This window comes from Typopeltis vanoorti, chromosome 1, assembly GCF_054136105.1.
Source record: "Typopeltis vanoorti isolate ZY-2024b chromosome 1, IOZ_Tvanoo_1.0, whole genome shotgun sequence".
NCBI lineage: Eukaryota > Metazoa > Arthropoda > Arachnida > Uropygi > Thelyphonidae > Typopeltis > Typopeltis vanoorti.
This window is the reverse complement of record NC_143549.1, coordinates 110,262,744-110,290,031: the sequence shown is the minus strand read 5'-3', so window position 1 is coordinate 110,290,031 and position 27,288 is coordinate 110,262,744. Positions and strand designations below refer to the sequence as shown.

Below are 27,288 nucleotides of genomic sequence, written 5' to 3'. Positions count from 1 at the left end.
TTTTGTTAGGTGTGTACTGCATACTCAGAAAATTTATTAAGAAATAATGTTTGAGCAGTTATTTATTTTAAATAAATTTATTTATTATTTTTACCAGTTAGATATTGAAAATAAATAATCACGAACTATTAAATATCAAGACGTTAGTGTGACTGTGAATCAGATAAGGCAAGCATTGCTGTTGAAGTGCATGTTAACTAGTGATATGAAGAGAGAGAGAGAGTAATGCGATTGCCTATTTGGAATGTGACCATGCATCTGTATGCATTTTTAATGGCTGAAGGTAAGCAAAAGATAATGCAGCACACATACCTGTTGTATTTGCACTGACTGAATTTGGTCTGGGAATTTAAAGGCTTGTTGGCTGTCAACAGCACAAGTAACTTAGTTCTACTCAGTGGAACTAAACTACTTGTGCTTAAAAGTGAAGCTTCTAAGCTACTTGCAGCTGAGAAGTGAAGTGCAGTTAGTTATTCCTTGTGGTTTACTGTTAGATAACTATATTTTTTAAATTAAAAAAAATTTTTATGCTTCTCGACAATGGAAGTAGTGTTGAAGATATTTTATATACACATTTTTCAAACCCAGACTATGAAGTCAAGTCAAAAATGTTTATATTGTAAAGTACATATTTTTCTCTTCCAAATTTATACAATACACATCTCGAAGATGAAGGATTAAACCATATAAACAGAACATTTTTTTCTTAATAAAGTAAGTTTTTATACAAATCTAGTGATTTTGTTTAATAATGTTGCTTTACTACAGTACACTCACTGTAATTCCCAGTGAGTGTACTGTAGTAAAGTACAGTACAGTACAGTACACTACAGTACAGTACTTTACTACAGTACACTCACTGGAATTCCCACTGTATGTCACTTTTGATAAGTAACCTGTATTGGTGAATATGTTTGTATTGTTCTTGTGCATATGTAACAAGTAAAATTGAGTGAAAGGATAAGGCTGTGGGGAAGAATGGGAGTAATTTGAATATTAATAAGCACAAGTAAACACAAGCCACCTTGTACAAAGATAGAGGAGGGAAATGAGTTTGTTACATATCAGTTTTGTTAGAATAAGGTACTGATAATTATCAGTATATCCTGCCATGTTATCACCAGTACTGAGTTCATTGGACTGTGGTTTGCAGGTTAGTTTTCTTCCAGCTAGATAAGATAATTTTCTCAGAAACATGAATTGGCCTTGGACACATTTTTATTTTCTCACATTGATGTGATTTGGGTATAGTTCCACGACAGGGTAACATTTACACTCAGTTTCCTGGTTCATAGACTTCATTTTATTACGGTTTGAGGGCAGATGGTCCAAGATTTTTTGTCCTTTTATAAGTTTGTCCAAGGGAACACTCGTCTGGTCGGACATTTCATCCAATCTCAGTTTGTCCCATCAGACATTTCGTCCAACCCTAATTTGTCACTTTATATATCACTATGTCCAACCTAGATTTTTCCACCCAGCAGTGAAAACGCAAGAGTGATTCTGAGCCACTTGTTTTAATTTGTACAAATTTCTACAAGGTATGTATGTGAGCATTTAATTATAACAAATCAAATAAGGAAACAACATAATTAATTCGGAAATTGTTGTGAAACGGTATGTGAAAATGAGATAATGGATTTTGAAATCTGCAGAGTTTGGAAAATTTAGTCTTCCTCATTGACTTCCTCGGTTGGGTTCACCTTCAAACGATAAGCGATTGACCACAGGTATGTGTTGAGTCTGTTTTCAGCCTTGTGCTGAGGATATTGCTGTACTAGGGAGAAAATGCGTTCTTGGTTACGTAGGTACCGGCTATTCACAGGAGCCCTGATGTTTCTTTGACCTCCAAGAAGGCGTGTTATATCTTGTTTGTTCTGCCTCTGTTCCTCGTTCAGGGAATCGATGAACCTCCAAAGTGATGGATGGTACACCACCATCAGCTTTTGGAGTTTGTTATGCCAGCCTTTTACAGAATTGTTGGTTCTCCGTGTCCCATTGATGACCAAATCATGGACATCCATATCTTGGGTGGAAAGCGAGGGTTTCCCCCCCCCCCCCTCAATGCCCTCTGATGTAAACACGTTCAACATACTCTATCATTCCTTCCAGGTCTTCCAAAACACTCTGCAATGTAGTCAAATACCTTGAGTACGTCGTCGATCGGCACAAATGACAAGCCAAACAGCACTGATGCTTCTTCATTTATAGGACTTCCTGCAACTTTATACTGCTGTGAAAGACCCAAAGCTGCCATATGTTGCCAAAGGGCCTTCGTCAGCTCAAAATCCATCATAACAGCATGTGGATTCACAATGATTCCTGCTTGTTTTGTGGTGTTGACAACATGCTTGTATATTGACCGATATTTAGTCTCAGTTTTTGTAGGAGTTAAAGCGTACACCAGTGGCATGACATGCTCTTGAAATATTCCATGCATAGTAAACAACTGAGCAAATTGTGAGGATGCAGTTTTAAATGTGGCATCGGAGAAGATAATGTCACTTGCTCTAAGTAATCTTAGGTTCTCTGTTGTGGCAAAAACAAGAAGACGATCCTCGTCCTATACACCAGAATCACAAGAAATCTGTCATGATTTAACGTTACTTGATATTCTTCAGGTGTCTCAACGCCAACCAAACTTGCGAGAGTACAAGGCCTCGCAGTGTTCTGCCATCTATTGACTTGCCTCCGTAAACTATTACTCTCTGGCAACATAAGTAATACTTAATCTTGCTGAACTTGTCCTATAACCATACGTATAACGTGTGAGGGTGGACCATGCATATTGTCTTGCACCCTTCTCTTTAGATTATTTTAACTTTCCTTACCTCTTCATCCACACCTGATTCATGTTGGTGATTGTCCTTGCAGTCTTTGTACACCACGATGTTGTCTAAACTGGCAGTTGTGATGCACCTAGCATTGCAACTGTCACGAACCTTGCATTGCTTATACTGTCTAGTCTTATTCTTGTTATAAGAGTGTAACTGATAACAGTAATTTTGTAGATAAAGCATTAATTTACCCCTGTCACTCATCACAATTTCCACCATATTCAGCGCTGCCAAATTTTAAGGATAAATTACAAAAAAATTTTAACGTCAACTGACTATTATTAATGATTACAAGTTACTTATAACTCCTTGGACGAATAAGATTGGGCGAAATAGGATTGGACAAATAACCTCAAACTCAGGTGCTTTCAGGGCATTTCATCCAATTATTTTCAAATGGATGAATAACCTCAAACCCAGGTACTTTCAGGACATTTCGTCCAATTATTTTCAATTGGACAAATAGCATTGAACGAAATGTCCTACTGGACAAGATTTTGATTGGATGAAAATAATTGGACGAACTGTCCTGAAACCTTTATTACCACCTCATATAACTAATGTCTCTTTATGGAAGTTTGATGTTAAGGAAGTTTTGATATTTGATCATGAGAAATTTGTTTAAATAGAAAAATCACAATTGATGCTATCCTCCATTGCCAGTTTTTTGTGCCTGTTTGCTTCATATCCTGTGTCAAAGATAAATTATCTCTTTCTCTATTTATCTGTGTGTGTGTGTGTGTGTGTGTGTGTGTATTTCGTATCTTCATCTTTCTTTTATATGTTAGGTTTGCGTTGTTCAAAAAACATAATACCAGGTTCTTCTTGATCACTTGCCCACGCATATTTCTGTGATAGGATGTTTAATCCTGTCTCCATAGCAAGCTATGGAAAATCCTATGTAAAGATTTTTGCATATTGAATGGCATTCTACACTCAGGTCTTTCCTATCAAAAAACATTGTTATTACCAGTGAAGCTACAGAGGGTCTAACATGCATACATGCACACCTCATAATACTGTCATTTAAGATAACTCCTAAAATCTTGTTTTAAAATGTTTGTGTTATACTTGCCATAGATGACCACAAATTTTAGACTTACTGTCCACTTCTTACATATTACTTTTACTTTAATATAATATAGGCATTCCCGTCACCTCAGATATTTTCTTTACTGTAATTTATAAAATGTCTTCCCACATTGGTAAAATTATTCCTTATGTTAATCTTCAATTTCATATATTGTAATTCATGTGATCATGTCAGTATGGTTTTATTAGGATTTAAATGAAGAAAATTGTATTCTTGTCCTAATGAATATGTTTATTAAATCAAATATTTTTATACAAAATATATTAGTATGCTAATATATCAGCACATTAATATGCCAAAAGTTTATTAGAACACAGGATATGCATCTAACATAATACCACTACACAGTACACTACTGCAGGAGCTAGATGATCACTGGATGTTTCTCATTATTGAATTCAAAGGTACACATTTTATACCTGGACTATAAAACGGCCCTAGTTTATTTATTTTTTTTTTTTTTAAGTATCTTATTACACTGATATATATGGTATATAAAGTTTAGTTTGATAACAGAGATCGAACTGACTATAGGTTCCTCTTTTGGTAGCTAAGTGATAAAATAGTTCTACTCCAAAATGCCTTCTGCATTGGATTCCATCTTGGCCATGAATTATTGAATTATGACAGAAAGCAAAGAATGAAATAGGCAGTAATTTAGTGTGCTGTGTACATCAGGGGTAATTCTCTTGAACTATAGATCATTATATTAGACTCTTCATTTCAGAGGCTTAATGGAGTGAAACAACACTGAGAAAGGATTAAAAATATTATTTAATTCTGCCAATATTTCATCTCAGTCACTAAGACATCAACAGGGAGTACAATATGAGACTTGTTTCACACACACACACAACCTCTTCAGAAAGATTTTAATAATGCTATCATCCCCTATGAGGGAGGCACATCAGAAAAAATAGCCAGAGTCTTAAAGAAATTCAGTCTTTTCACAGCTTTCAAGCCCCCACCGAAAGCTCGCTAGTCTTATATGTTGTAATGCTGTATTTATTTATTTATTTTTATAGGGAAGAACACAAAAAATCCATCTGCAGTTATGGCCAAGGCTTGCCGACCGTGCTTTTAGATATAGCTCATAGAATCAATTGGGAAAAAAAAGACCACCATGCTCCATCTTAATCAATTTAGAAGAGAAAGACTGATTTTTGGAATTGGCAGCTGCTCTCAGAAATCAGCCTAATTTAAATAAATATAGTTGCATTAAACTTCCCAAAATATGGGAAACACTAATACTTTGAGATCCCAATTTACATCCTAGGTTGCCAACATTAATCTACAGAGATTACCCTACCTAGTTAGGACTCTAGTGCAGTGAAGACCTTTCGTGTGGTACGCGAAAGGTCTTCAGGGGGGGGGGGGTGCGTGGCAGTTTTTGTCTATGCATCATTAACACATGGAATCATTATTAAGAAACAAAGAATTATTTTAAACATATATATTTTCAGTTTTTTTCTGAAAACTTTAGTTTCCGAAAATCCCCTCATATATCTCGCTCGCACCACAATTTTTTAGCTTTAATTTTTGGGGAAAAGTGCGAGTTATATTTGAGTAAATATGGTAATTTTTTTAAGCTTTCAAATTCTTAAGTATGGATCATTGGTTAAAGACTGGATTTATAAAACGCACAAAAGAGAGCAATATAGCAAATACAAGTAGCTGTAAGCAACAAGAAAACGTCGATATTGTATCTGGATCAAATGAAATTGATAAGGGTGTGTCGTCTGACATCTCTAGAGAACCAACTAGGAAGAAGATGAAAAATCTTCGTAAGTATGATATGAATTACTTGAAATGTGGATTTTCATGGACGGGAAATGAAGAGGACCCTATTCCAAATTTGTTCTATTAAAAATAAATCGTTTTTTTTTTGTTTACATGAATATAAAAATTCAGATAAAATAAAATTCAAATTACAATGAAATATACTTTATTTATTTATTTATTATTATTATTTTGATAAGGGGGTACTTGGTAATAATGAAAATTTAAGAAGGGGGTATGCGGATATCTGAAGTTTGAGAAGCACTGCTCTAGTGGACTCTAGTTTTTCATCCACGTGTTTCACTTAGTTTTGTGGTGCCTTTGTGTGTGTGTTACAAGTCTCATATTTGTACTCCCTAATGATGTCTCAGTGACTGAGATGAAATATTGGAAGAATTAAATAATATTTTTAATCCTTTCTCAGTGCTGTTTCACTCCATTAAGCCTCTAACATGAGTTTGTTTCTCTTAGTATTTAAGCCTTAACACACAGATTCTCCATTTCTGTACTAGCTATAATACAGTGTAATTGTTCCTTGTGATACATTTTAACACTTTGAATTCTACAGTTATTGCATCATTATAACACTCTTTATAATGATGCAATATATATATATAATTTATTAAACATATTAATTTTTATATAAGAATAAATAGAAAGATTATGAATTGTCTAAAATAACATTATGAAATTATTATTTATTATCCACAGTAAACACCTAAATTATTCATTTTTTATTTTTAGCAACTCGTTCAGCACACACCGATTTAGTTGAGCTTCTTATTCTTAATGGTGATGCTGATTCAAATGTTGGAGATTGTAGCGGATGGCGACCTCTCCATGAGGCAGCAACGCATGGTCATATAGGTATGTTGGAATGCTTACTCAAAGCCAGAGCTAAAATTGACGTGCAGGACGAATGTGGAATGACACCAATTTTCACTGCAGCCCAACATGGCCGTGAAAACTGCTTGGAAATGCTTTTAGAAACTGCTCGAGAAAGAAGTAAATTCTTATATTTTTTGTTCTTTTTAATATTAATTGGTAGTTTCAATAGCATTCAGTTGAAATTATTTTGTGAAATGTTTCATAAAGATTATGTCAAAATTACATATAGAGATTTAATTAATGAATAAATTCTACTCTTATTATTATTTTTATTGTTATAAGTTTGTAATCTAATAACCCTGCTCTAGCAATTGTATGTTAATGCATTGTATTTGATATTGCTTTAATCCTTTGGTGGCGTAACAAAAAAAAAAAGATGATCCTTCTGTCTTTCTTTCTCTTTTGGCATTCAGCATTGCTGATCCTAAGGTTTATGGAATAAGATGCACAGTCAGTAATAATTTATACTCTTAAAATATTTTTGTTTTAAAATATTTATTTTCCTCTTTCGCTTCCTAGAAAAATATCTATATACCTTTTTTTTTTTTTTGTTACAAATTAAAGTACATTTTAATTATTAACCTATCTAAAAGAGATAGGGGTGGTCATTAGTAATGGAAAACAGAAAACAAAGTACTAAATATAACACCGAGTGGCCACTTTATTAGGAAGACTTCCCCATTTAGGAAAATAAACTGAGTCACTTGGTTGTAGTTTGCTGTATAAAATCAGGCAGACAGGCATTCAATGGTTCTGTTTTTTTGCTTAATGCATCAAAATGGGTAAAAGATGTGATTTAAGTGACTTTGAGTGTGGTATGATTGTTGGTGCTAGACAGATTGTTGGTGCATATATTTACAGTAGCTCACAAACATATACTCTTCTGGGTATTTCATGTGCACATCTGTGTTTAGGGCATACCAGGAGTGATGTAATAGCCGGATAACTTCAAGCCAACAGCTGTCCTGTGGACAGGAACAGCTCATTGATACATGAGGTCAGAGAAGAATAGCAATGATTGTGAAATGTGACAAGAGCTTCAACTAGTCAAATCGCAGCTCAGTACAACACAGTGGTGGTCAGAACATAATCACATAGTGTGCATTTCATTGCACTCTGTCACAGATGGGGTACAGGAGCAGGCGATTATCCTGGGTCCCAGTGTTATTAGCAACAGGAAGATGTTGTTTCAGTGGGCATGTGATCACCACATTAGACAGCTGATGACTGGAAAAATATTGCCTGGTCTGACAAGTCTTGGTTTGTACTGTATCATGCTGATGGCAGAACCAGAATATAGTGGCAAGAACATGAGGCCATGGATCCTTCCTGCAAGTAGCAACTATTCAGGCAGATGGAAAGAGTATAATGGTATGGGGAATGTTTTCTTGGCACATGTTAGGTCCCCTGATACCAGTTGAACTCTGCCTGAATGCCACAGCCTATATTAACGTCATCTCTGAACATGTTCGTCTGGATTCAGTTTACTCTATCAGTTGGGTACTTCCAGCAAGATAGCACGCCATGCTACAAAGCGCATGGTGTATTGAAATAGTTTGGGGAACATGACAGCCAATTTCCTTTACTTCAGTGGCCAACTCAGTCCCAAGACCTCAACCTAATAGATCATCTCTGGGATGAGATGGAATGAGCAGTTCACAGCAGTAATAATCTTTTAGACAGTTGAATCAATGCCACAGAGAATACAGGCCATTTTTTAAGGAAAAAAGGAGTCCCAGTCATTATTAAATGCTGTTCTTAATAAAGTGGCCACTCAATGTATATACATAATCCAGTGTTATATACATATCAAATACAGTATCTTTATGAATGAAAAAAGTTGTGTTAAAAGTGAAATTAAAAAAATAGTCTAAAATTATTCAACCTTAATGAGAATTTATTTAAACAAAGGATAATAAATATCCATTATTATTTTATATCAAGTAGGAAAAAATTATTTTACACAACTCTAGTATGAATTTGCATGGTAAAAAACACAAGTTCAAAATGCAAGTTCAAAAAATACTTGGAAATAGCTACTAGCCAGTGAAATCAGAAGAACTAATAAAAGATTATTTGGCTTCTTGGGTAGAATTTGTGTCCTTTAAATAGTGCATTACAATGGTAATTCATGATAAAGGTCTGCATTCTCTTGATCATGTTCACAATTTTTTTCATGTTTTTTTTTTTGTTTGTTTGTTTGTTATGAAATGATGGTTATTTTTTAAAGTATTCAAATCAATGACTGGAGACCATATGAGAGTTCTGAGAAAAGTTAGGGAAGTGAATAGATAATGACAATGAAATACTTGTATTAAAAATGAAAGTATTAGGAAGGAATTTTGTTAGTATTCAAAAATATATGAGCAGAGTGAATCTAAAGTAGTATGGTGAGTTTAACAGAATATGAGGAAAGGTTAGCAGAACAGGTGTTTAATGCCAAGCAGGAAAATGATCCTGTTTAATGCTAAGGCAGGAAAATGATCCAGAGGAAGACCCAGATCTATGTCGACTGATGCAGTTAGAAGTGTACTAGAAGATAGACATATAAGATCTCACAATATCAGAGAGTTGGCCAGTGATATACTAATTTGGAGAAAATTGTTCACAAATGATTAGTAATGATCTAAATGTATGTAAAATCAGTATTGTCATCGTATCCTGTACATCCCTTGGAGGTGCATATCAGGAAATTGATGTCACATTTTACAGTAGTTTAAGCAGCAATGAGTGAGCAAAAAAAAAAAAAAATAGTATCGATGGTACATATAACCTTAGAAAAGAAAATAGTTAATTATATTATTTGGATGAACAAATAATATTAATCAGGATTAAATTACAACTAGAATACCTGCCATTGGAATATATGCACTGGTATAATGTGATGAAGAAAGAAATGAAAGCTAAGCTTTTACTCCTTTCTACAAGAAATAACAAACATGGTAAATAAGTATCTAATGGTAAGGAGACATAAATGCTAGAATTTACAATAGTAATTCAGTCATCAATTACATATGGCGAAGCAAATAGTTAACAGGAATAGGAGAAAATTGATTATTTAGCGTGTAATAATTTTAAAGTGATAAGCCCATTTGGAGATATCCTGAAGATGTGTGTGTTTTCATGTGCAAGTTTCTTCTCTGTATAAATATATAGAAGAAAGAGTTTTTCTCACTGCCCTCAAATATTCCAAACTTTAAGATCTTCCATAATGAATACTTCAAATACTGATTTCCTTACCATTCTACGATAGGAGAGGATAACCCTATGTACTTCAATGCTAGCAAACACACAATTTTCTTATAAGAAAGATCTTTCTTCACTTTTGATAATACCCAGATAAATTTGTAGTCAAGATGAGATTCTCTACTTGGTTAACATCTGAAGTCTTTAATGGTTCATATACATCACATCCATATCCTCCTCAGCCTCCAAAAATGTGATACCCTTTTCCATCCAAGACACTGTTTTTCACTCATTTTTTTTTTTTTTTTTTTATGTGGCTGCTACCATGAAAGGTTTTATAATGTATGGTACATTTGTACCATACCATGAGTGGGCTGTTTTTTATCCCTATTTTTTATTAATATTTTTTGTATTTTTTTATTTATTTTATATATAGTCTGGAAAGACTATGTATAAAATAAATAAATTTAGGCCACTTCAGGCCTCCATTAAGTGGGCAGTGGTCTCACACTTGGTGATTAAGTTCATCTTTGCTGCTAGCTTTATACAAATCCTCAATCCACCTAAATTTAGAATGCTGTTCTTGAAATTAGGGTAGGACACTTAAAACTTTCCTAAAAATGCATGATGCTGTCCATAAAAGGGCAATCCCTTAAAAACGGATAATCCATATCAGTTTTAAGGGATTGCTTTAAGGAAATTGAAATAATTTTCTAATAAACCTCTCCTTGGGAGGCATACATCAGCAGACCTTCAGCCCAACGGCCAAGAACGCCTACTTAACCCGCCAGAGGGCACCATCAGGACTTCTAGGAGAATGATAGCTTCAAATCTTCATTCTCAGTTACTGTATTGTTATTGCCTGTGTGCACCTGCCTTTTTGTAAGTTCCTTTAGAAAATGGCAATGTGACATTGCCGAAATATCGGAAATATCTATTAAAATATAATTTAATTTATATTCTGATCTACGTTGTTTCAATTCCCTAAGTTATTTAGAAATGCATAACCAATGTATAAGCCTGTCTACGAGAATCAACATCATCCACGGAGATAGGATCGCACGGAAGGCTCGCCAACATGGTAAAATGAAGTTGAAGCTGTCTAGACAATTAAATCGTCTGACTTTCCTGTAACGCTGCCGGGATAACAAGGTAATCCCGAACTGCCTAAAATTGAAGCACTGTTTTGTATCGCAAAAAGCGCTCGGTATATACAACCGCGCTAGCTACGCGTTACTTCGCGAACAAATCACTACCACGCGGTTAGGCTTAGCCGAAATTAACGAAGCTATTCGTACCCTCGAAGATGAACTTTCGTGCACTTTGCATCAAGAACTGTGGTCAATTTTACATGACATCTCGTGTACCGCTGCAGACAAAGAGTTTGAAAAGATAAGAGGCCGACAGATGAAGAAATTCGATAAATTAAAAAAGAATTCTACCGTCAATCCAAAACTTGCTACCAACACCGTAATCAACCTTTCTTCAGTCACCCTGAAGCCTGAAGCTCTCAACGTGCTTTCACGTGGCCACAACTTCGCCATTGCTCCCAGAAAAATACCAAGTGAGGATATTATGATCCAGATTGAAAGAGAAATCCGCCACCTTCCACATTAGTTATCACCAAAGCGGATAAAGGAAATGCAACTGTAGTACTTAACCAAAAGGACTACAAAGGTAAGCTGAATGCTCTTCTATTAGATCAGGCTACTTACCTCCCTATCAATTACAATCCCACCAACTCACAAATTAGAAAACTTCACAGGCTCCTTAAGAAAGTCACTTCTTGGCCTATAGAAGTTACCAACAGATTAAAACCGTTTAACTCTATACCCCCCCCCCTGTATTTACGGACTCCCAAAAATACATAAAGAAAATGTGCCATTACGTCCCATAGTGGATGGAATTGATTCCCCCACATACAAATTAGCTAAACATTTGGCCAAAGAGCTCACACACTATACTGGCAACACACCATCACACATAAAAAACTCAGCCCACTTCAAAGCCAGCATAGAAAACCTTACACTCCAACATACTGACATAATGTTCAGCTTCGACGTCTCCTCCTTATTCACAAATGTCCCACTCAAGGAAACTTTAGAGCTAATCCAAGCTAAATTTTCCCCCGATATCTCAGCCCTATTTCAGTTCACAATGAACTCAGGCTATTTCGTTTGGCAGGGAAAATTCTACAAACAAATAGAGGGGACAGCCATGGGCTCACCACTCTCACCACCCTTGGCCAATTTCTTTATGGAGACCTTTGAGGAAAAAGCCTTAGCCTCTGCCCCACAAAAACCAACCATATGGCTTCGCTACGTTGATGATGTGTTCGCTATTTGGCCACATGGCTCTGAAACACTCCTCTCCTTCCTTACACACTTAAACAACCAACACGCCAGAATCAAGTTCACCCTGGAAAAAGAGGAAAACAACTGCCTCCCTTTCCTAGACACACTAGTCACCCGCCAGCCTGATGGAACTTTGGTTTTCTCAGTTTACAGAAAACTCACCCATACAGGCAGATACATCCACCAACAATTCCCCCCCCCCTCACAACAATATGGAGTGGTAAAAACACTATACAACAGGGCTAAACTAATCTGTTCTAATGACATAGCCCTTAACACTGAACTAAATCACATCCTCAACACTTTCTCAGCCAATGGCCACCTCCCCTACCCCCAAAAAAAAAATCCAAAAAATATTAAAACCTACAACCCACAGCCCCCCCTCCACAAAAAAGGTTACTCTAAATCCATCACCATTCCCTACATCCGAGGCACCTCAGAAAAAATTACCAAAATTCTAAAAAAACATGACCTCACCTCCTGTTACAGGCCTTACAGAAAATTGGCATCCCTTATCCGCTCTACCAAAGACCAACCACTTCTCCTAGACCTACCTGGTGTATACCAGGTCCCTTGCAGTTGTAAACTGTCGTACTTTGGCCAAACAGGCAGGACAGCGAATATCAGAATTTCTAAACACAAGGACTACATCCGGTTTTACAGGTATAGCCATTCTGGTCTTGCAGACCATGCTTTGGATACTCACCACAGAATACGGTGGAAGAAAGCAACAATAATACGCCGGAGCAAATATAAATTCGAAAGATTATTTATGGAATCAGCCTCTGCCCTAAGAAACTCTCCAAACCTCAACAAATTTGATTGTATGCGACTGCCTCAAATTTGGGAGGCATACATCAGCAGACCTTCAGCCCAACAGCCAAGAACGCCTACTTAACCCGCCAGAGGGCACCATCAGGACTTCTAGGAGAACGATAGCTTCAAATCTTCATTCTCAGTTACTGTATTGTTATTGCCTGTGTGCACCTGCCTTTTTTGTAAGTTCCTTTAGAAAATGGCAATGTGACATTGCCGAAATATCGGAAATATCTATTAAAATATAATTTAATTTATATTCGGATCTACGTTTTTTCAATTCCCTAAGTTATTTAGAAATGCATAACCAACGTATAAGCCTGTCTACGAGAACAAACTTCTCCTATAGGTAATTTCATGGATGCTGTTCACTTCCTCCTGCAGTTGCTGGTTAACATCCATTTGTAGTCCAATTTCAAGCTTTCTGAACCTCCTCTTTCATTCCATCTACTTCTTGGAATGGACTTCTTAATGTTAGTTTCCCTAATGACTAAAACCTCCATTTACTCAAGAAATATGGTAATAGTTTCTTTCTATTTTTTTAACTACTTGCTTAAGCACACGACATTTTGCAAACTGATGGCCTGCTCATTCTGTAGGAATGATATATAAAAATTCCACTAAAAAAAATTACAACCCTCTTGCCCCCCCAAAAAATGTATACAGCTATTGGCTTGTCACTGTACCCTCATATTGCCAACTTTTTTTATGGAAGCTTTTAAACGATATTCCCTAGATTATTACTCTTCTTGAAAACCCAATGTTTTTGGTTCTGATATATTGACAATATTTTTATTTACCTCATGACCTCCACACTTTGAACAACACACACACATATATAATTTACCACCAAAATTGAAAATTAGAATGCCCTTCCATTTCTGGATATATTTCTCACATGTCCTCCATCAAGAAGTCTACCATGTCCAGCAAAAGCCTACCCATACCAGCCAATACATGCACATAGTCTCTCTGTCACCATTACCCAACAAAAATACTGTGTCATTAATATCCTCAAAAAGAGAGCAATAAAGATTTGCTCCAATAAGCAAGCTCTTATGCATGAATTACAAATTATCAGCAGTACCTTTATAAACAGTGGCTGTAGCAAAAAGACTATCAACAAAATTATTCACAGGACCACACCTAAAATTTGATTACTCTAAAACCATAGTCATTCCATACCTTAAAGTTTTATTAGAAAAAAACAAACAGTACTGCACAAATATGATCTTAATGCCACTTTTAAATTCCTTGCCAAATTAACAAACTTATTCAACTCCTCCAAAGATCTTTTTCCTCTCCTAGTTCACCCTGGAGCACTGAATTCACTGCAACCATAAGTTACCACACACACACACACAAAACAGGATTTCTATCCAGAAAAAGGAAAACAAACAACACATCAAATTGAATAATTATGGAAAATTGGACCTTTCTGATTCATACTCAACACAAAGGCACCTGTTCCTTACACCATGGTATGAGTTCAGATTTAAAGCATCTGAAATACAAATAACTACCATAATCTGAACAGTATAGATGGCATACATTTGATTCACATAACTTTTGTTCTAATAGGTCACAATAATTAGAACTAGGTTTCAAGCAATTCCTTCTTCAAGGACTAGTCACTAATAACTCTAGTCATAGCTCAGTTAGTTTTGATGATGCCTCTTGGTTGGAAAGACATGGGTTTGAATCCCATCTAGGATGCAAAGACCTTTATCAACTGAAGGTGAGTTAGCCAGTCCAAACTGGCCAAGATGCAATTGACAAATATATTGGTTTCATTATATTGACTTTATATTGGTTTCATAAGATGGTGCCATACTTGTCTGTATTGGCTTCACAGCTGTTGTATCATCATGCACTCACTCCTAATTTTACCATAATAACTCCACTATGGAGTTTTTGTGTTAATTACCTCTACTGGTCTCACAACCAGCTTCATAATGTTTAATTCCCTCCCCTTTCATAAACCCTATCACTAATCCAAAAGGGGGGGTAGAACAATTGCATACTTTTATGGTTATTCCATGCATGAGAGATTGTTTATCCTATAGTACACTAGTACCATGAATTTAGATTAACATTGGATTTGAAGGCTTGCAGCTGCTACTGTTTAGGAAATACACAAGAGGAATGGCTCTTCTGAAGGATAGCAGTAGAGGGCATGAACAAAGGATGAAAATTTGTTCTGTGAGTATGGAGTTGAACTGTGAAGAGTGTTGAGTAGTGCCTGCACATTTTAGCAGATTTATAGGATAGTTAGGAGAATTACTGATGATGCCAGTTGTGTTGAACAGTAACCATGGTAATGTCTGTAGAAAATTTGGGAAGCAGCAATTGAACATGTATGAAAGAGTATAATGAATTGTTAAACAATAGATCAAAAATTAAGCTAATTGCTCTCACAATCCCAAATGTGTACAGTGGTTGGTCCATGCTTTGGACAGTTATGTGATTTGTACAGAATTAACAGTTGTTAGTTAAAATAATGCCTTGAGCAAAACAGCCTAATTTTTTAAATACTTGTAATACAGGCAATACTTGTAAATATGGTTATGCTAAGAAAGACTAAAGCTGAATAGAAAGCTCATCTTGTCTAGAGATTTGGGTTGTTAAAAGTAAGACTGGAAAAAAAAGCTCCTTATTTGTGAGAAATAGGACAGAATTGAGTTTTGCATGTATTGACATTAAAGTTGTCAGAACCCACTGAAGAATGGTTTCTAACTCTGACATATTTTTTTTTCCCCAAATAAATTCTTAGCATGAAACTAACCTATGACCTATAGAACCCCACTTAAATAAACATATATCAGTTACGTTCCATAGAAACAGTCCATCATATTTTTTGGGGGAAAAGAGGGAGAGAATTAAATGTCCATACTTAACTTTCTTCAGTAATGGAACTCTTCTTGCAGCATTTGCCCAACAGACTTCCACATTACATTACACACGTCATTGGCATTGGACACTTCATCTATTAAACTCTACATGTCACTTCATAACAAAACACAACTCAGTACCTGTAAATTCATTACAGCATGACTTTAGAATACAGTTTATTTTTCTTCAGCCATAGACCAGCTAAATACCACCTTTAGTCTGTTAGCTAAATTGAACATCAACTGGGAGAGAATGGGAGAAAAGTTCTGATCACAACAGCTGTTTAATATTGATATTTATTATATCATACTTAATGATATTAAATAGTATAGAGTTGTAATTAGAACTTCTCTCTCATTCCCAGCTTTATTTTCATTGATGAATTTAATTATTTCCCAGATACTGATTGTTTATTAAAAATTTTAAGACGTTCATCTGAACTTATCAGCTTTTTTTCTAAATCAGTGAAACATAAATATATTGTTTTCTTGTATTCTCTAGATTTTTCTATCAATTTTAAGGACACATGTTGCATCATTACACGATCTACGATAATAGAGGCCTTGCTCTTCATCTGTTTCTCAGTAAGTTTCCAGTTATTTTTGTCAGTAAATTTAATAGTGTGTTTAGAAGATTAATTTCTTTGTCGTTTTCCTGATTTTCTTTTTTGTCATCTTTTTATATATAGGTATTGTAATACTTCTGATTTTCTGGGACCATGAGTTCTGTTAAAAGCTTGTTAAATAAATCTGCATTTTCATTGCTGGCATTTCTTTTCTGTATTTTAGTCACTCATGAATTGTTTTATTTATTTCTGGTGACTTTTTAACCTGCATAAGTATCTATTAATCTGGTTTGTCCACTTGTTTATATGCATATAATAATGGACTGAGAAGTTGGAATTCTACAACAGCTTTATCAAGATGTTTCAGTTTTGTTTAAATTAGGATGTTTGTAGGGGAAAAATGAGACAAAACTTTAAAAATGATACAAGGTAATGGCTCCACTTTGAGTAGATAAAATTTAGTATTTCGGGTCTACTGAAATGTGCTACATAACCTTGATGCAAATTGGACCATTTGCAGAGGGAAAATTGGGGGGGGGGGATTCAAAGTATACAGAGTAATTGTGTGCTTTGCTTTGGTTGAATTGTATTAATTGGTATTTAGAATCTTCATTAAGATTATTTATCATAACTTATTTCAACTGGACTATTTTTTTTGTAGAAAAATTAAGCAGAATGACAAAATTATTTTACAGCTGACGATGAATAAACTTTCTATAGCATTTAAGCTTTAAAATTACCTAGGTTTAATTATGATAACGAATGACATTGTCATGCAAAAATTATGTTGCAGAATTCATTTCATAAATTGTTTTTGAATTTTTTCTTGTTGCACTAGATTTATTGCTGTCCATTTATTAATGATGTACTCATCTTCAATTTCTTGTATTAATATTTTTATTTTATTTTGTTTGTTCACAATTAAATTTGCTTTGAAGTATTTGCAAGCATACCGTGGCTGTTAGCATCATTGTCTCTCTGTCTGCAAATTTTCTAAAGTCAGAAAATTTTATAAAGTAATGGCCACTCCCATTCTATTATGATTCAGAAATATGGACTGTTAAAAAGAAAGGAAAGATCTTTCTTTTTAGCAGTCATCATTCAATATTCAGAAATAAGAGTTTTAAGAGCAATTACAGGATGCACAAAAGAGTATATAAGAAATGAAAACATCATAAAAGAGCTAGATATTATTTACAACATAAATGAAAAGATCAAGAAATATAGAGAGAAATGGAAACAGCATTTATTTAAGATGGAAAGATATTGACTACCAAAATAATCAGAAAAATATAGACCAAAGAGAAGGAGAGAGAGAAAAAGGAAGACCAGCTGCAAGATGGAAAGTTCAGTGAAACCAGAACAGACAAATACCTTATCCTTGAGAAGAAGAAATTAATACTAATGAGAAATCAGAAAGCAGTTTTAATGTTTGTTAAAACTTGACTTAGTTTTAAGGGAAGACTCAAATACATTTTTGATTTTCATGCAAAGTGGCTTCACTAACTTCACTGCATCAGTTAATGTTAGGTGACAGTAATTTTAATTACAATTTGTGAATATTATATCTCTTGCTTATCTTTTTACACAAATATTCTTGCATTTTGATTAATACTGTTTAAGTGTTTTGCCTATAATTGATAGTTTTGGCAGGTGAGAATACCAAAAGGATGTTTTTCTTTTATTATTGGCACTTAATTTTTCATCAATTTCCTGATATGTACCCTCAACTCCCCCCCCCCCCCCCCGAGTCCAGTTTAGTACATCCATGTGGTAGGGGATGGGCAACACAAATATGCAATTCTTCTTCTTCATAAGTAGCTTCTCCAATTTGGAGGTTAGCAGTCATGATACGTCAGTGTCTGATCTCCTGCCATTCTTTTGATCTCATAATAGCTCTTGCTGCTCATCCATTTCTTTACATCATCAACCCAAGAAGTTCTTGGTCTCCCTAGGAAATCTTCTTCCCTCTCATTTTCCCTCCAGTATTTCCAGAGATGTTTTCCCTTCTGATCCTCTTAATATGTGACCTGCCATCTTGCACTTTCTCTTTATAAGTCTTCCATGAGTGCTCTTTTGGTTCCAATTAACTTAATACTTCTTCATAAGGCAATCCCTATATATATATATTCCTCTACTTCAGACCATCCAGATAACTTTAAAAAGTTGTATGAAAAGATACAGAAAGCAATAAAATAAGTAAAAACAGATGATTTATTGATAGTTATGGGTGACATAAATGCAAAAGACTACTTTACATGTGAAATGACTTTGGGGATCTAAGAAAGTGTCAAATTGATTTAAGAACAGGTTTAGAAACTCAGTAAGGCAAGTTAAAACTTACCTTAGTGCTGAGTGTAATTCAGATCATAACCAGTTAGTAACCACAACAGATTAAAATTGAAGAAGTTACAAAAAGTAGTAATAAAAATTTAAGACTCAAGTGGAATAAATATGCAAAAGAAACAGATAATTTAAAGAAATATTATTATTATTATTATTATTATTATTGCATGACACCTTCAGGGAGTCCAAAGACTCATCGAGGGAGGGTACCTTCTCTACAACTCTCCATCTCCACTGTATCCATCAACACCAACGGCATCTACTGCCCACCACCATGACTAGCATTTTCACAATCACAAACATTCATGCCCACAGTGGGATTCGAACCCACAGCCTTTTGGCTGGAGAGCAGGTATGCTGACCACTCGGCCAACCAGGCCAGCATTTCATATTTCATAGAGAAATATGAGGAATTGGAAAATGAGGACAGTTGAAACAGCTGTAATAATGAAGACTTTTGGTAGAGTCTGTGTAGCTCAATGGAAGTGGTGTTTGCACTCCCCAGTACTAGGCTGCCCGAAGAAAGATTTTTCTAAGTTCAATTCTGGTCTTTGACCAGAGAAACTCTTTCACCTTTTTTCAACTGATTTCAAGTAGTCATTCTATGCCATGGGCAAGCAGGTTTTTTTCTCCTGCAAAATCAACCCCACACTATTTCAGACGTTACAAATATTGTGTTAGAATTAGGAACAGTGAAATGGTGACACTTGTTAGCCATCTCTTCACTGGATGCTGCTTAACATTAGTGATAGTTTTGCACCAGGTCAGTCTCCAAAAGTTTGACTGCGCTAAAATGGCCTTGCATATTCCCTATAAGAGAATAAAAGGCATTAGCTAGTTTTAATGATTTCAAGGAAATAATGCTCAGAACATCAGATGATCTAATACCTCTAGGTAACAAGTTAAAAAGAAAATGGCTATATGAAATTATCAATTTAATTTAAAAAGAAAGTAAAGAAAAAAAAGAGGAAGAAAGATCTAAGTAAATATAAGAAATTAAATAACTCAGAAATGTAAGGAGCAAAGGAAATATAATTGAATGGCAAGTGTCAAAAAATTGAGTCACAATGATTTTAATAATAACAACAAAATAAAAAAACTTTCAAGAAAGAAACGGAACAACTCAAATGTATAAAAAAAAAAGCGGGAAAAAAAAACAAGGGGAGGGTGCTGTTTGAAGAGTCATATATCCAAAACATTGGGCGAAATATATTAATGACCTATATTCAGACAATATGTAAGATCTAAAAACTAAACTTAATAAATTTAATTACCGTATTTGCCGGCATATAAGGCGCACTTTTTTTCTTTGAAAATAGGTCTGAAAAACATGGTGTGTCTTATAAGCCGATACTCAGTTTTTTATTACTTTAATTTCTGGAAATTTTCTCTGTTTCGAGTTACGTGATTTCTTTCTTGCTTCCTTGCAGTGTGTGAGAGCATTCCGGTTACGTAGATGTGCATGCGCTGTCATTGGCAATCACAGCTGTGGATGCTCATGCGCTGTCATTGACAATCACAGCTGTGTTCCTGTTCGTTTAAACTTTCCAATTGTTGTCGCAGTTGTTGTGAACGGTGATAAATTTCTGTCGTTAAATTTTCTCTAAATTTCTTGGCAAATTATTGCTGAAAAATGTCGGCATTGCTACAATATTGCATACAAGCTAATGTGTGATTGCGTATGCTAAAGAATATGGAAACAGGGCTGCAGAGAGGCATTTCGGGCTATCCCCAACTGAGAAAATGATAAGAACTTGGCAGAATCAGGAAGAGGATCTAAAAAATCTTTTTATCCTAAAAAATGTGTACAAAAAAAGGGGGCAGCAAATACCGTAACTGAAATAGATGGTCCTCCAATTTTAACTGAAGAAGTAAGAAAAACACTTAAAAAAATCATCATCAAATTCCTGATATGTACCCTCAGGGATGTACACAATAATTATGATAGTACTACATGAAAAAGTTACACCATTACTTTCCAATCAACAATTTTCCTCCAAATTATCTGTCACCTGTCAAAATTCAATGTTATCAGATCTTATATTTCTGTCTTTTAAGGCACTTTTAACTGTATCAGTCCATCTACATGGATTGATAAATCTACACCATTCTACATCATCTGCATAAAGTAAAGAGCTGAGATTGACATAATCAATTTTGATATTAGATTTAATACCACTTTCTTTCATAATGTGATCCATATAGATTATGAATAATAGTAGAGATAATGTACACCCTTGTCACCTGATTTAACATCTTTTATTTTTATATATATATATATATATATATATATATTTTATCTGAACTAATTCAGAAGGTGATGTGTTTCAGTTATTAAATACATGTGTATTTTGAAAATCACTACACTTTTCCTGCATAGTAAAGACATCTTGAACACTGCTATTATTTGTAAGCTAGTTTAAGATTACAGGCATAATTATACAAGGGTGATCTTAAAAGTTCTCGGCCTAACAATGAAAAAACGAATTTATAGTTTCAAAATTATTCCAATACTGTCTAGCCATGTTCTGTTTTCAGCAAATTTGAACGAGGAGGGCCTCCCACATCCAGTGCTCTGGGAAAAGACTACCAATCTTCACCATTGTTATGATGAGATAGAAAGAAAAATTTTGGAGCCAAAAGAAATAATCCTAAACCCTGTTCATATCAATAGTAATTTAAGCTACAACTTATCAGACGGCCACAGCTCTCTATCCAATATTGGCGTGCTCGAGATTGTGGACGCACGCATGTGCCCAATAATACAGTTGTATTATTGGGCAAATTAGTATTTTACCAAAACAAGTTACCATAAGGTGCACCTTATGGTAACTGGTTTTGGTAAAATACTTATAAGCTCTGTATTACTTAAATCTTAGTATTTCTAAGCCTGGCTCCCACTGATGAGACCTCAATAAAGATTGAAACCGGTCTGGGTAGTGGCCCCTTGCCTTTAATACATATCATCATATATCTCCTTCAGAAGATGTGCTTTGCATTAAGGGTAAATATTAAGAATAGTGATCAGAGCTTATTCCACCTTTACCACAGGTTGCCTAGACTTGCACTACATGCGGGGTCACCCAGACTGGCACTACTTGCAGGTGCAAACTTGACTGACTTGTCTGTTTGCTTACTTGGGAAATGGAGTAAAACCAGGTTTAAAATAGCTTGGTATCTTTAACATATATATATATATATATGAAAGAATGATCATTGACTCGGTTTCCATACATATTTTTTTTAAAAGAATTGAATGATTAAAACTGAGATTTAAGTAAAAAGGTTTTAATATTAAAACACGACTAGTTTCGGCTTGTAACAGCCTTCATCAGGTGACATTATAAACGAAAGAAAAAAGAAAAAACACTGAAGCTTAAATAAACTATGAACAACAAATATACATAATTGACATTAAAACATTGCAGTTGTATTTAAAGCTGTTCTTTCGTTTGTTGTATTGTTGAGAAAGTGCATACTAGTAGCATCTCGTGAATGCCAGTACATGATTACAGCTGAATGACTATCTGGGAGGTTGTAGCTCAAGTTATTATTTAGATGAACAGGATTGAAGATGATTTCCCTAGATTCCACGATTTTTCTCTCTAGTTCATCATTGCAAAGGAAAATATTAGTAGCTTTTTCCCAGCAGACTGTGTGACTTTGGCTTTCATCATTAGGATTAGCCGAGAAAAGGATATGACTTGATCATGCACTGGCTCGCTGTCTCTTGTAAGTAATGTCCCTCGTGTTCTTCCATACACAATTCGACAGATTTGTCTGTCTGTCCAAAATATTCCTTACATAAGTACAGTTTCACATAAATTAGCAAAAGTTCTAAGAAAATACAATATCAGAACTTTGTTCACTCCACTTCCAAAAATCCATTTCTTAATAAGCCACCCAAAACCTTATCATCATCATCATCATCTTAAATACCCTGTGTATATAAAATATTGTGATATTCCTTATTTTGGGCAGACAGACAAATCTGTCGAATTGCGTATGGAAGAACATATGAGGGACATTACTTACAAGAGACAGCAAGCCAGTGCATTATCAAGTCATATCCTTTTCTTGGCTAATCCTAATGATGAAAGCCAAAGTCACACAGTCTGCTGGGAAAAATCTACTAACGTCTTCCGTTGCAATGATGAACTAGAGAGAAAAATCGTAGAATCTAGGGAAATCATCTTCAATCCTGTTCATCTAAATAATAACTTGAGCTACAACCTCCCAGATAGTCATTCAGCTGTAATCATGTACTGGCATTCACGAGATGCTACTAGCACGCACTTTCCCAACAATACAACAAATGAAAGAACAGCTTTAAATACAACCACAATGTTTTAATGTCAATTATGTGTAGAGACTCTCTATGTTGTTCATAGTTTATTTAAGCTCCAGTGTTTTTTCTTTTTTCTTTCTTTTATAATGTCACCAGATGAAGGCTGTTACAAGCCGAAACTAGTCATGTTTTTATATTAAAACCTTTTTACTTAAATCTCGGTTTTAGTCATTCAATTCTTTTTTAAAAAAAATATATATATATATATATATATATATATATATATATATATCTGCATATATGCATGCTCCCAAAGTGAAATCATAATAAACTCCTTCTCTTGTGAATTATTCAAAAATAAACTGTAATCAGAAATATCATGTCATTAACCGCCTATATAGCGTACCCTCTCCCACTAGTGAGCTGTGGATTCGAAACTTGCAATGCGCATGGATGTTTGCAACTTTTTAGGTGAGAGATGAATTTCGTCGCTTGAAAATACTAGCTTTGGAGGAAAAGGGAAAGACTAGTATTGCAGTCTCAGATGGCAATTTAGCTTATGCTGATTTATATCATTATGATAGCAGTTATGTAATTTTATTATCACTTTCTTTAATATAATTACTCAAAAGTGCACCTGTGATCTTAAACTAGCTCTGTGTAAATGATAACAGCATACAACATATCTTTCCTATGTAGGAAAAGTAGAGTCACTTTCAAAATGCACATGTATTCAATAACTGAAATGCTTCATCTTCTGAATTAGTTCAGATAAAATGTATGTGTGTGTGTATATATATCACATCTGGATGGGTGTCTAAGTGTGCAGAAAAATAGTGAATGCTTCACAGAATAAATATTCTTAAATATGCTGCCCTTTCTTCTTAAACATCCTATTCCATTTTATTATTATTATAAAAAACCTCCATGGAGTCAGACATTGTGGGAAGCCTACTGTAACACAGTTAATCATACCACACCTTAAATATGTTCACTGTCTCTGTGCTCACCACACTCTTGGACAATGCATTTTAATCACTCACCACTCTCCATGCAAAAAACCTGCTCCTCACCCTCTTCTTGCTCACACTCTCCTTATAGAGCTTCCAGGTATGACCTCTTGTTCTCTTCCTATCTTCACCAAACCTTCCTGACATTAATATGGTAATAACTTATTAACAGCTTGTATGTCTCAATCATATCCCCTCTCCTCCTCCTCCTATCTACTAATTTCTGCAAATTGCATTTTGTCAATCTGTCTTCATACTCAACATTCCAGAGATCTGAAACCACCTTAATCAATCGTCAGAGACGATTGATTAAGGTGGTTTCAGCACATCTTCATCTTTTTGAAAACCAGATGACCAAATCTTTGCACACTAATCCATATGTGCCACAACCCAGACTAGTTTCGACCTTTATTGAGGTCTCTTCAGTGGGAGCCAGGCCCAAGTGGAGATACCAGGCAGAAGCACTAGCAAGTCATCTCTACCTATAGGAGTTGCCAAATGGTGCGCCACCCTTTTTTAATAAATTATTCTGGATTTAGAGAAAGATGTTGAAAGTTTATTTTTCACTTGGTTAGACTATAATAAATTTAGTTTAATCCTTTATCCAAGTGTGAGCAAACAAAGTTTGTGCCTGAAAGTTTGCATCTTTGTTTGCTCCCACTTGGATAAAGGATTAAACTAAATTTATTATAGTCTAACCAAGTGAAAAATAAACTTTCAACATCTTTCTCTAAATCCAGAGTAATTTAATAAAAAAAGGTGGCACACCTTTTGGCAACTTCTATAGGTAGAGATGACCTTGCTATTGCTTCTGCCTGGTATCTCCACATCTGGGCCTGGCTCCCACCGAAGAGACCTCAATAAAGGTCGAAACTAGTCTGGGTAGTGGCCCTTCCCTTAATGCATAATATTATACATATCTGCAAGGAGATGTGTTTTGCATTATGGGAGATACTGAGATAGGAGTGATGTTAGCTTGCTCCACCTTTGCAACGAGTTGCCCGGTGTTGTTATTACCTTACCCCAGTCCTGAAGATACTTTCAGGCGCAAACTTTGTTTGCTCACACTTGGATAAAGGATTAAACTAAATTTATTATAGTCTAACTAAGTGAAAAATAAACTTTCAATTTTACCTTCTTTCCATTCCTTTGGATCTTGATCCAGTGCAAGACTCATGTTGCACTGGATCACATCCACATGGTGAAATAGCATCAAATCTCACAGCCTTATTTACATCAATCTATTCAATTCCTCATATACCTCCTGTTCACTTATAGTTCCTCCTCCTTTCCCACTGCTTTCAAGTTCTGCACGATGTTACACTCATAAGAATGAAATACCTTTATAAATTGCTCATTAAATATCATAACTACATCCCCTGCAGCAGTTATTCCTCTGTTTTTCATTAATTGATCTCATCATACCGTAATCATTCTTTCTTCTAGTCGCCACATATCGAAAAAACTTCTTAGGGTTTTTTTTTTTTTTTTTTTTTTTTTTTTTTTTTTTTTTTTTTGACCGCACTAGGTGCAGAAGGATTTTGATGATTTTTCATCTGCAGATATTGAAGAATTGATGTTTAACAAGGCTGTTAGTGATGACAAAATAATAGAAGCTGTCCTTGAGAATCTCGATTAAAAAAAAAATAGTGATGATGACAATGAAGAGATTTCACTCACTGCAGGATTAAGTAAAGAATGGCTTCAAATGGCTAGTAAATTGTAAAGTCATTTTCTTACAAATGATTCAAATACTAAATGAGCTGAACAGTTTAAATGTGAACTAAAGTCATGTATGGTGTGATATGAAGAATTATACAGGATCTCAACGATTACAGAGTTCGTGGTAAAAAGAAATCAACCTTCAGAATTATTAGAAATTAGTGCTAATTTAATTCCTTTTACTGAAGAAAATGTTTCTCCATTGCAGTATGAACAGGATGGCCAAAGTGTTTCAAGTGATGGAAGTGATTTAATTCCAGTCTCACACAAAAGAATGCAGCTGCTGTCAAAGAGTGATGGCAAATAAAATTTAACTAATAACCATATGTGTGAGTGTATTTGGCCCTTTTTGAATTTGTTTTATTAGTGACACACACTATTTTCTTAAAGAAAGATATATATATATATACTTTAAATAAGTATTTAAAATAAAAAATATTCCATTAAAATTAAATAGTTTTATTCAATGATTTTCATACGTTTTGTTTGAAAATAACTTATTGTTCATATTGGGTTTTCCCCTCTGGAACCATTCTTCTGTTTTTTCATATGCACTGTATTCTTTTTTACACTTTTTTTTCTGAACTAATCTACTGTGTAAATGGAGAATTGGGTTGGGCGTACATCAGTATTATGAGTGGGCTAAGGATTTTTTTTATTAATTTTATAATTTTTTTATATTTTTATTTATTTTTTACATAGTCTAGAACCCCCTCCTGCTTTAGAGATCAAACATGTGGTCACTAAAAAAGAATTATGTAGATCAGCTGGTAGAAAAGGTTACAAGCAGCTAAGTGCTTGAAAGAGCAAACAAAAAACAAAGGTTACTGAATAAGATCAGGAAGAGGAAAATTAGATTTTTAGGACATGTGCTAACAGAAGGACTAATCAATATGAGCACAATAAAACTAAAGGAAAGAAGATGTATTGACTGTCCAGGACATCACTATATGAAGGACATTGAACACTGGATAAGCAAAACTACCACACAGATCTTTAGAGATGTACAAGATAGGAATAAGTGGAGGGCCATGTTTGCTAACTTGCAGATCAGAGATGGCACTTGAATGAATGATCCTCAAGTGATGTACTTGATGTTATGATTAAGTTTCCATTATTACTATTGTCCTATCAACAATTTTCCTCCATATTATTTGTCACTTGTCAGTATTCCAGTATTAGCAGATCTTATATCTTTTGCCATCTAGGACACTTCTAACTATAACAATCCACCCACTGGATCTTGGTCTTTCTCTGAGTCTTTTTCCTACCATTTTGGCATCAAACACCTGTTTTGCTAACCTTTCTTCTCATATTTTGTTTCAGTAACCACCATATCACCTTAGATTAACTCTTCTCACATGTTCCTAAATCCTAATGAAATTTTTAAGGAAAATAATTGATCATGTGTTATCATAGATTAACCATTATAACATAATTATGTCAAAATCATATGCAGGATTTGAATAATGAGAATATAATGTTATTCCCTGTGAATGCAACCTGCACTAA

At 34.8% G+C, this 27,288-nt stretch overlaps 1 protein-coding gene across 3 annotated transcripts in view; it reads left to right on the top strand.

The window, feature by feature from the left end:
• Window positions 1-27,288, top strand: part of LOC150110309 (dynein axonemal heavy chain 12-like) — a 213,866-nt gene that overhangs the window by 100,570 nt on the left and 86,008 nt on the right. For all 3 annotated transcript variants that reach the window (XM_090392772.1, XM_090392764.1, XM_090392781.1), the window contains one exon: window positions 6,454-6,714. In XM_090392772.1, the coding sequence (XP_090248898.1) occupies window positions 6,454-6,714 (261 nt within the window). The remainder of the gene's footprint in view (window positions 1-6,453; window positions 6,715-27,288) is intronic.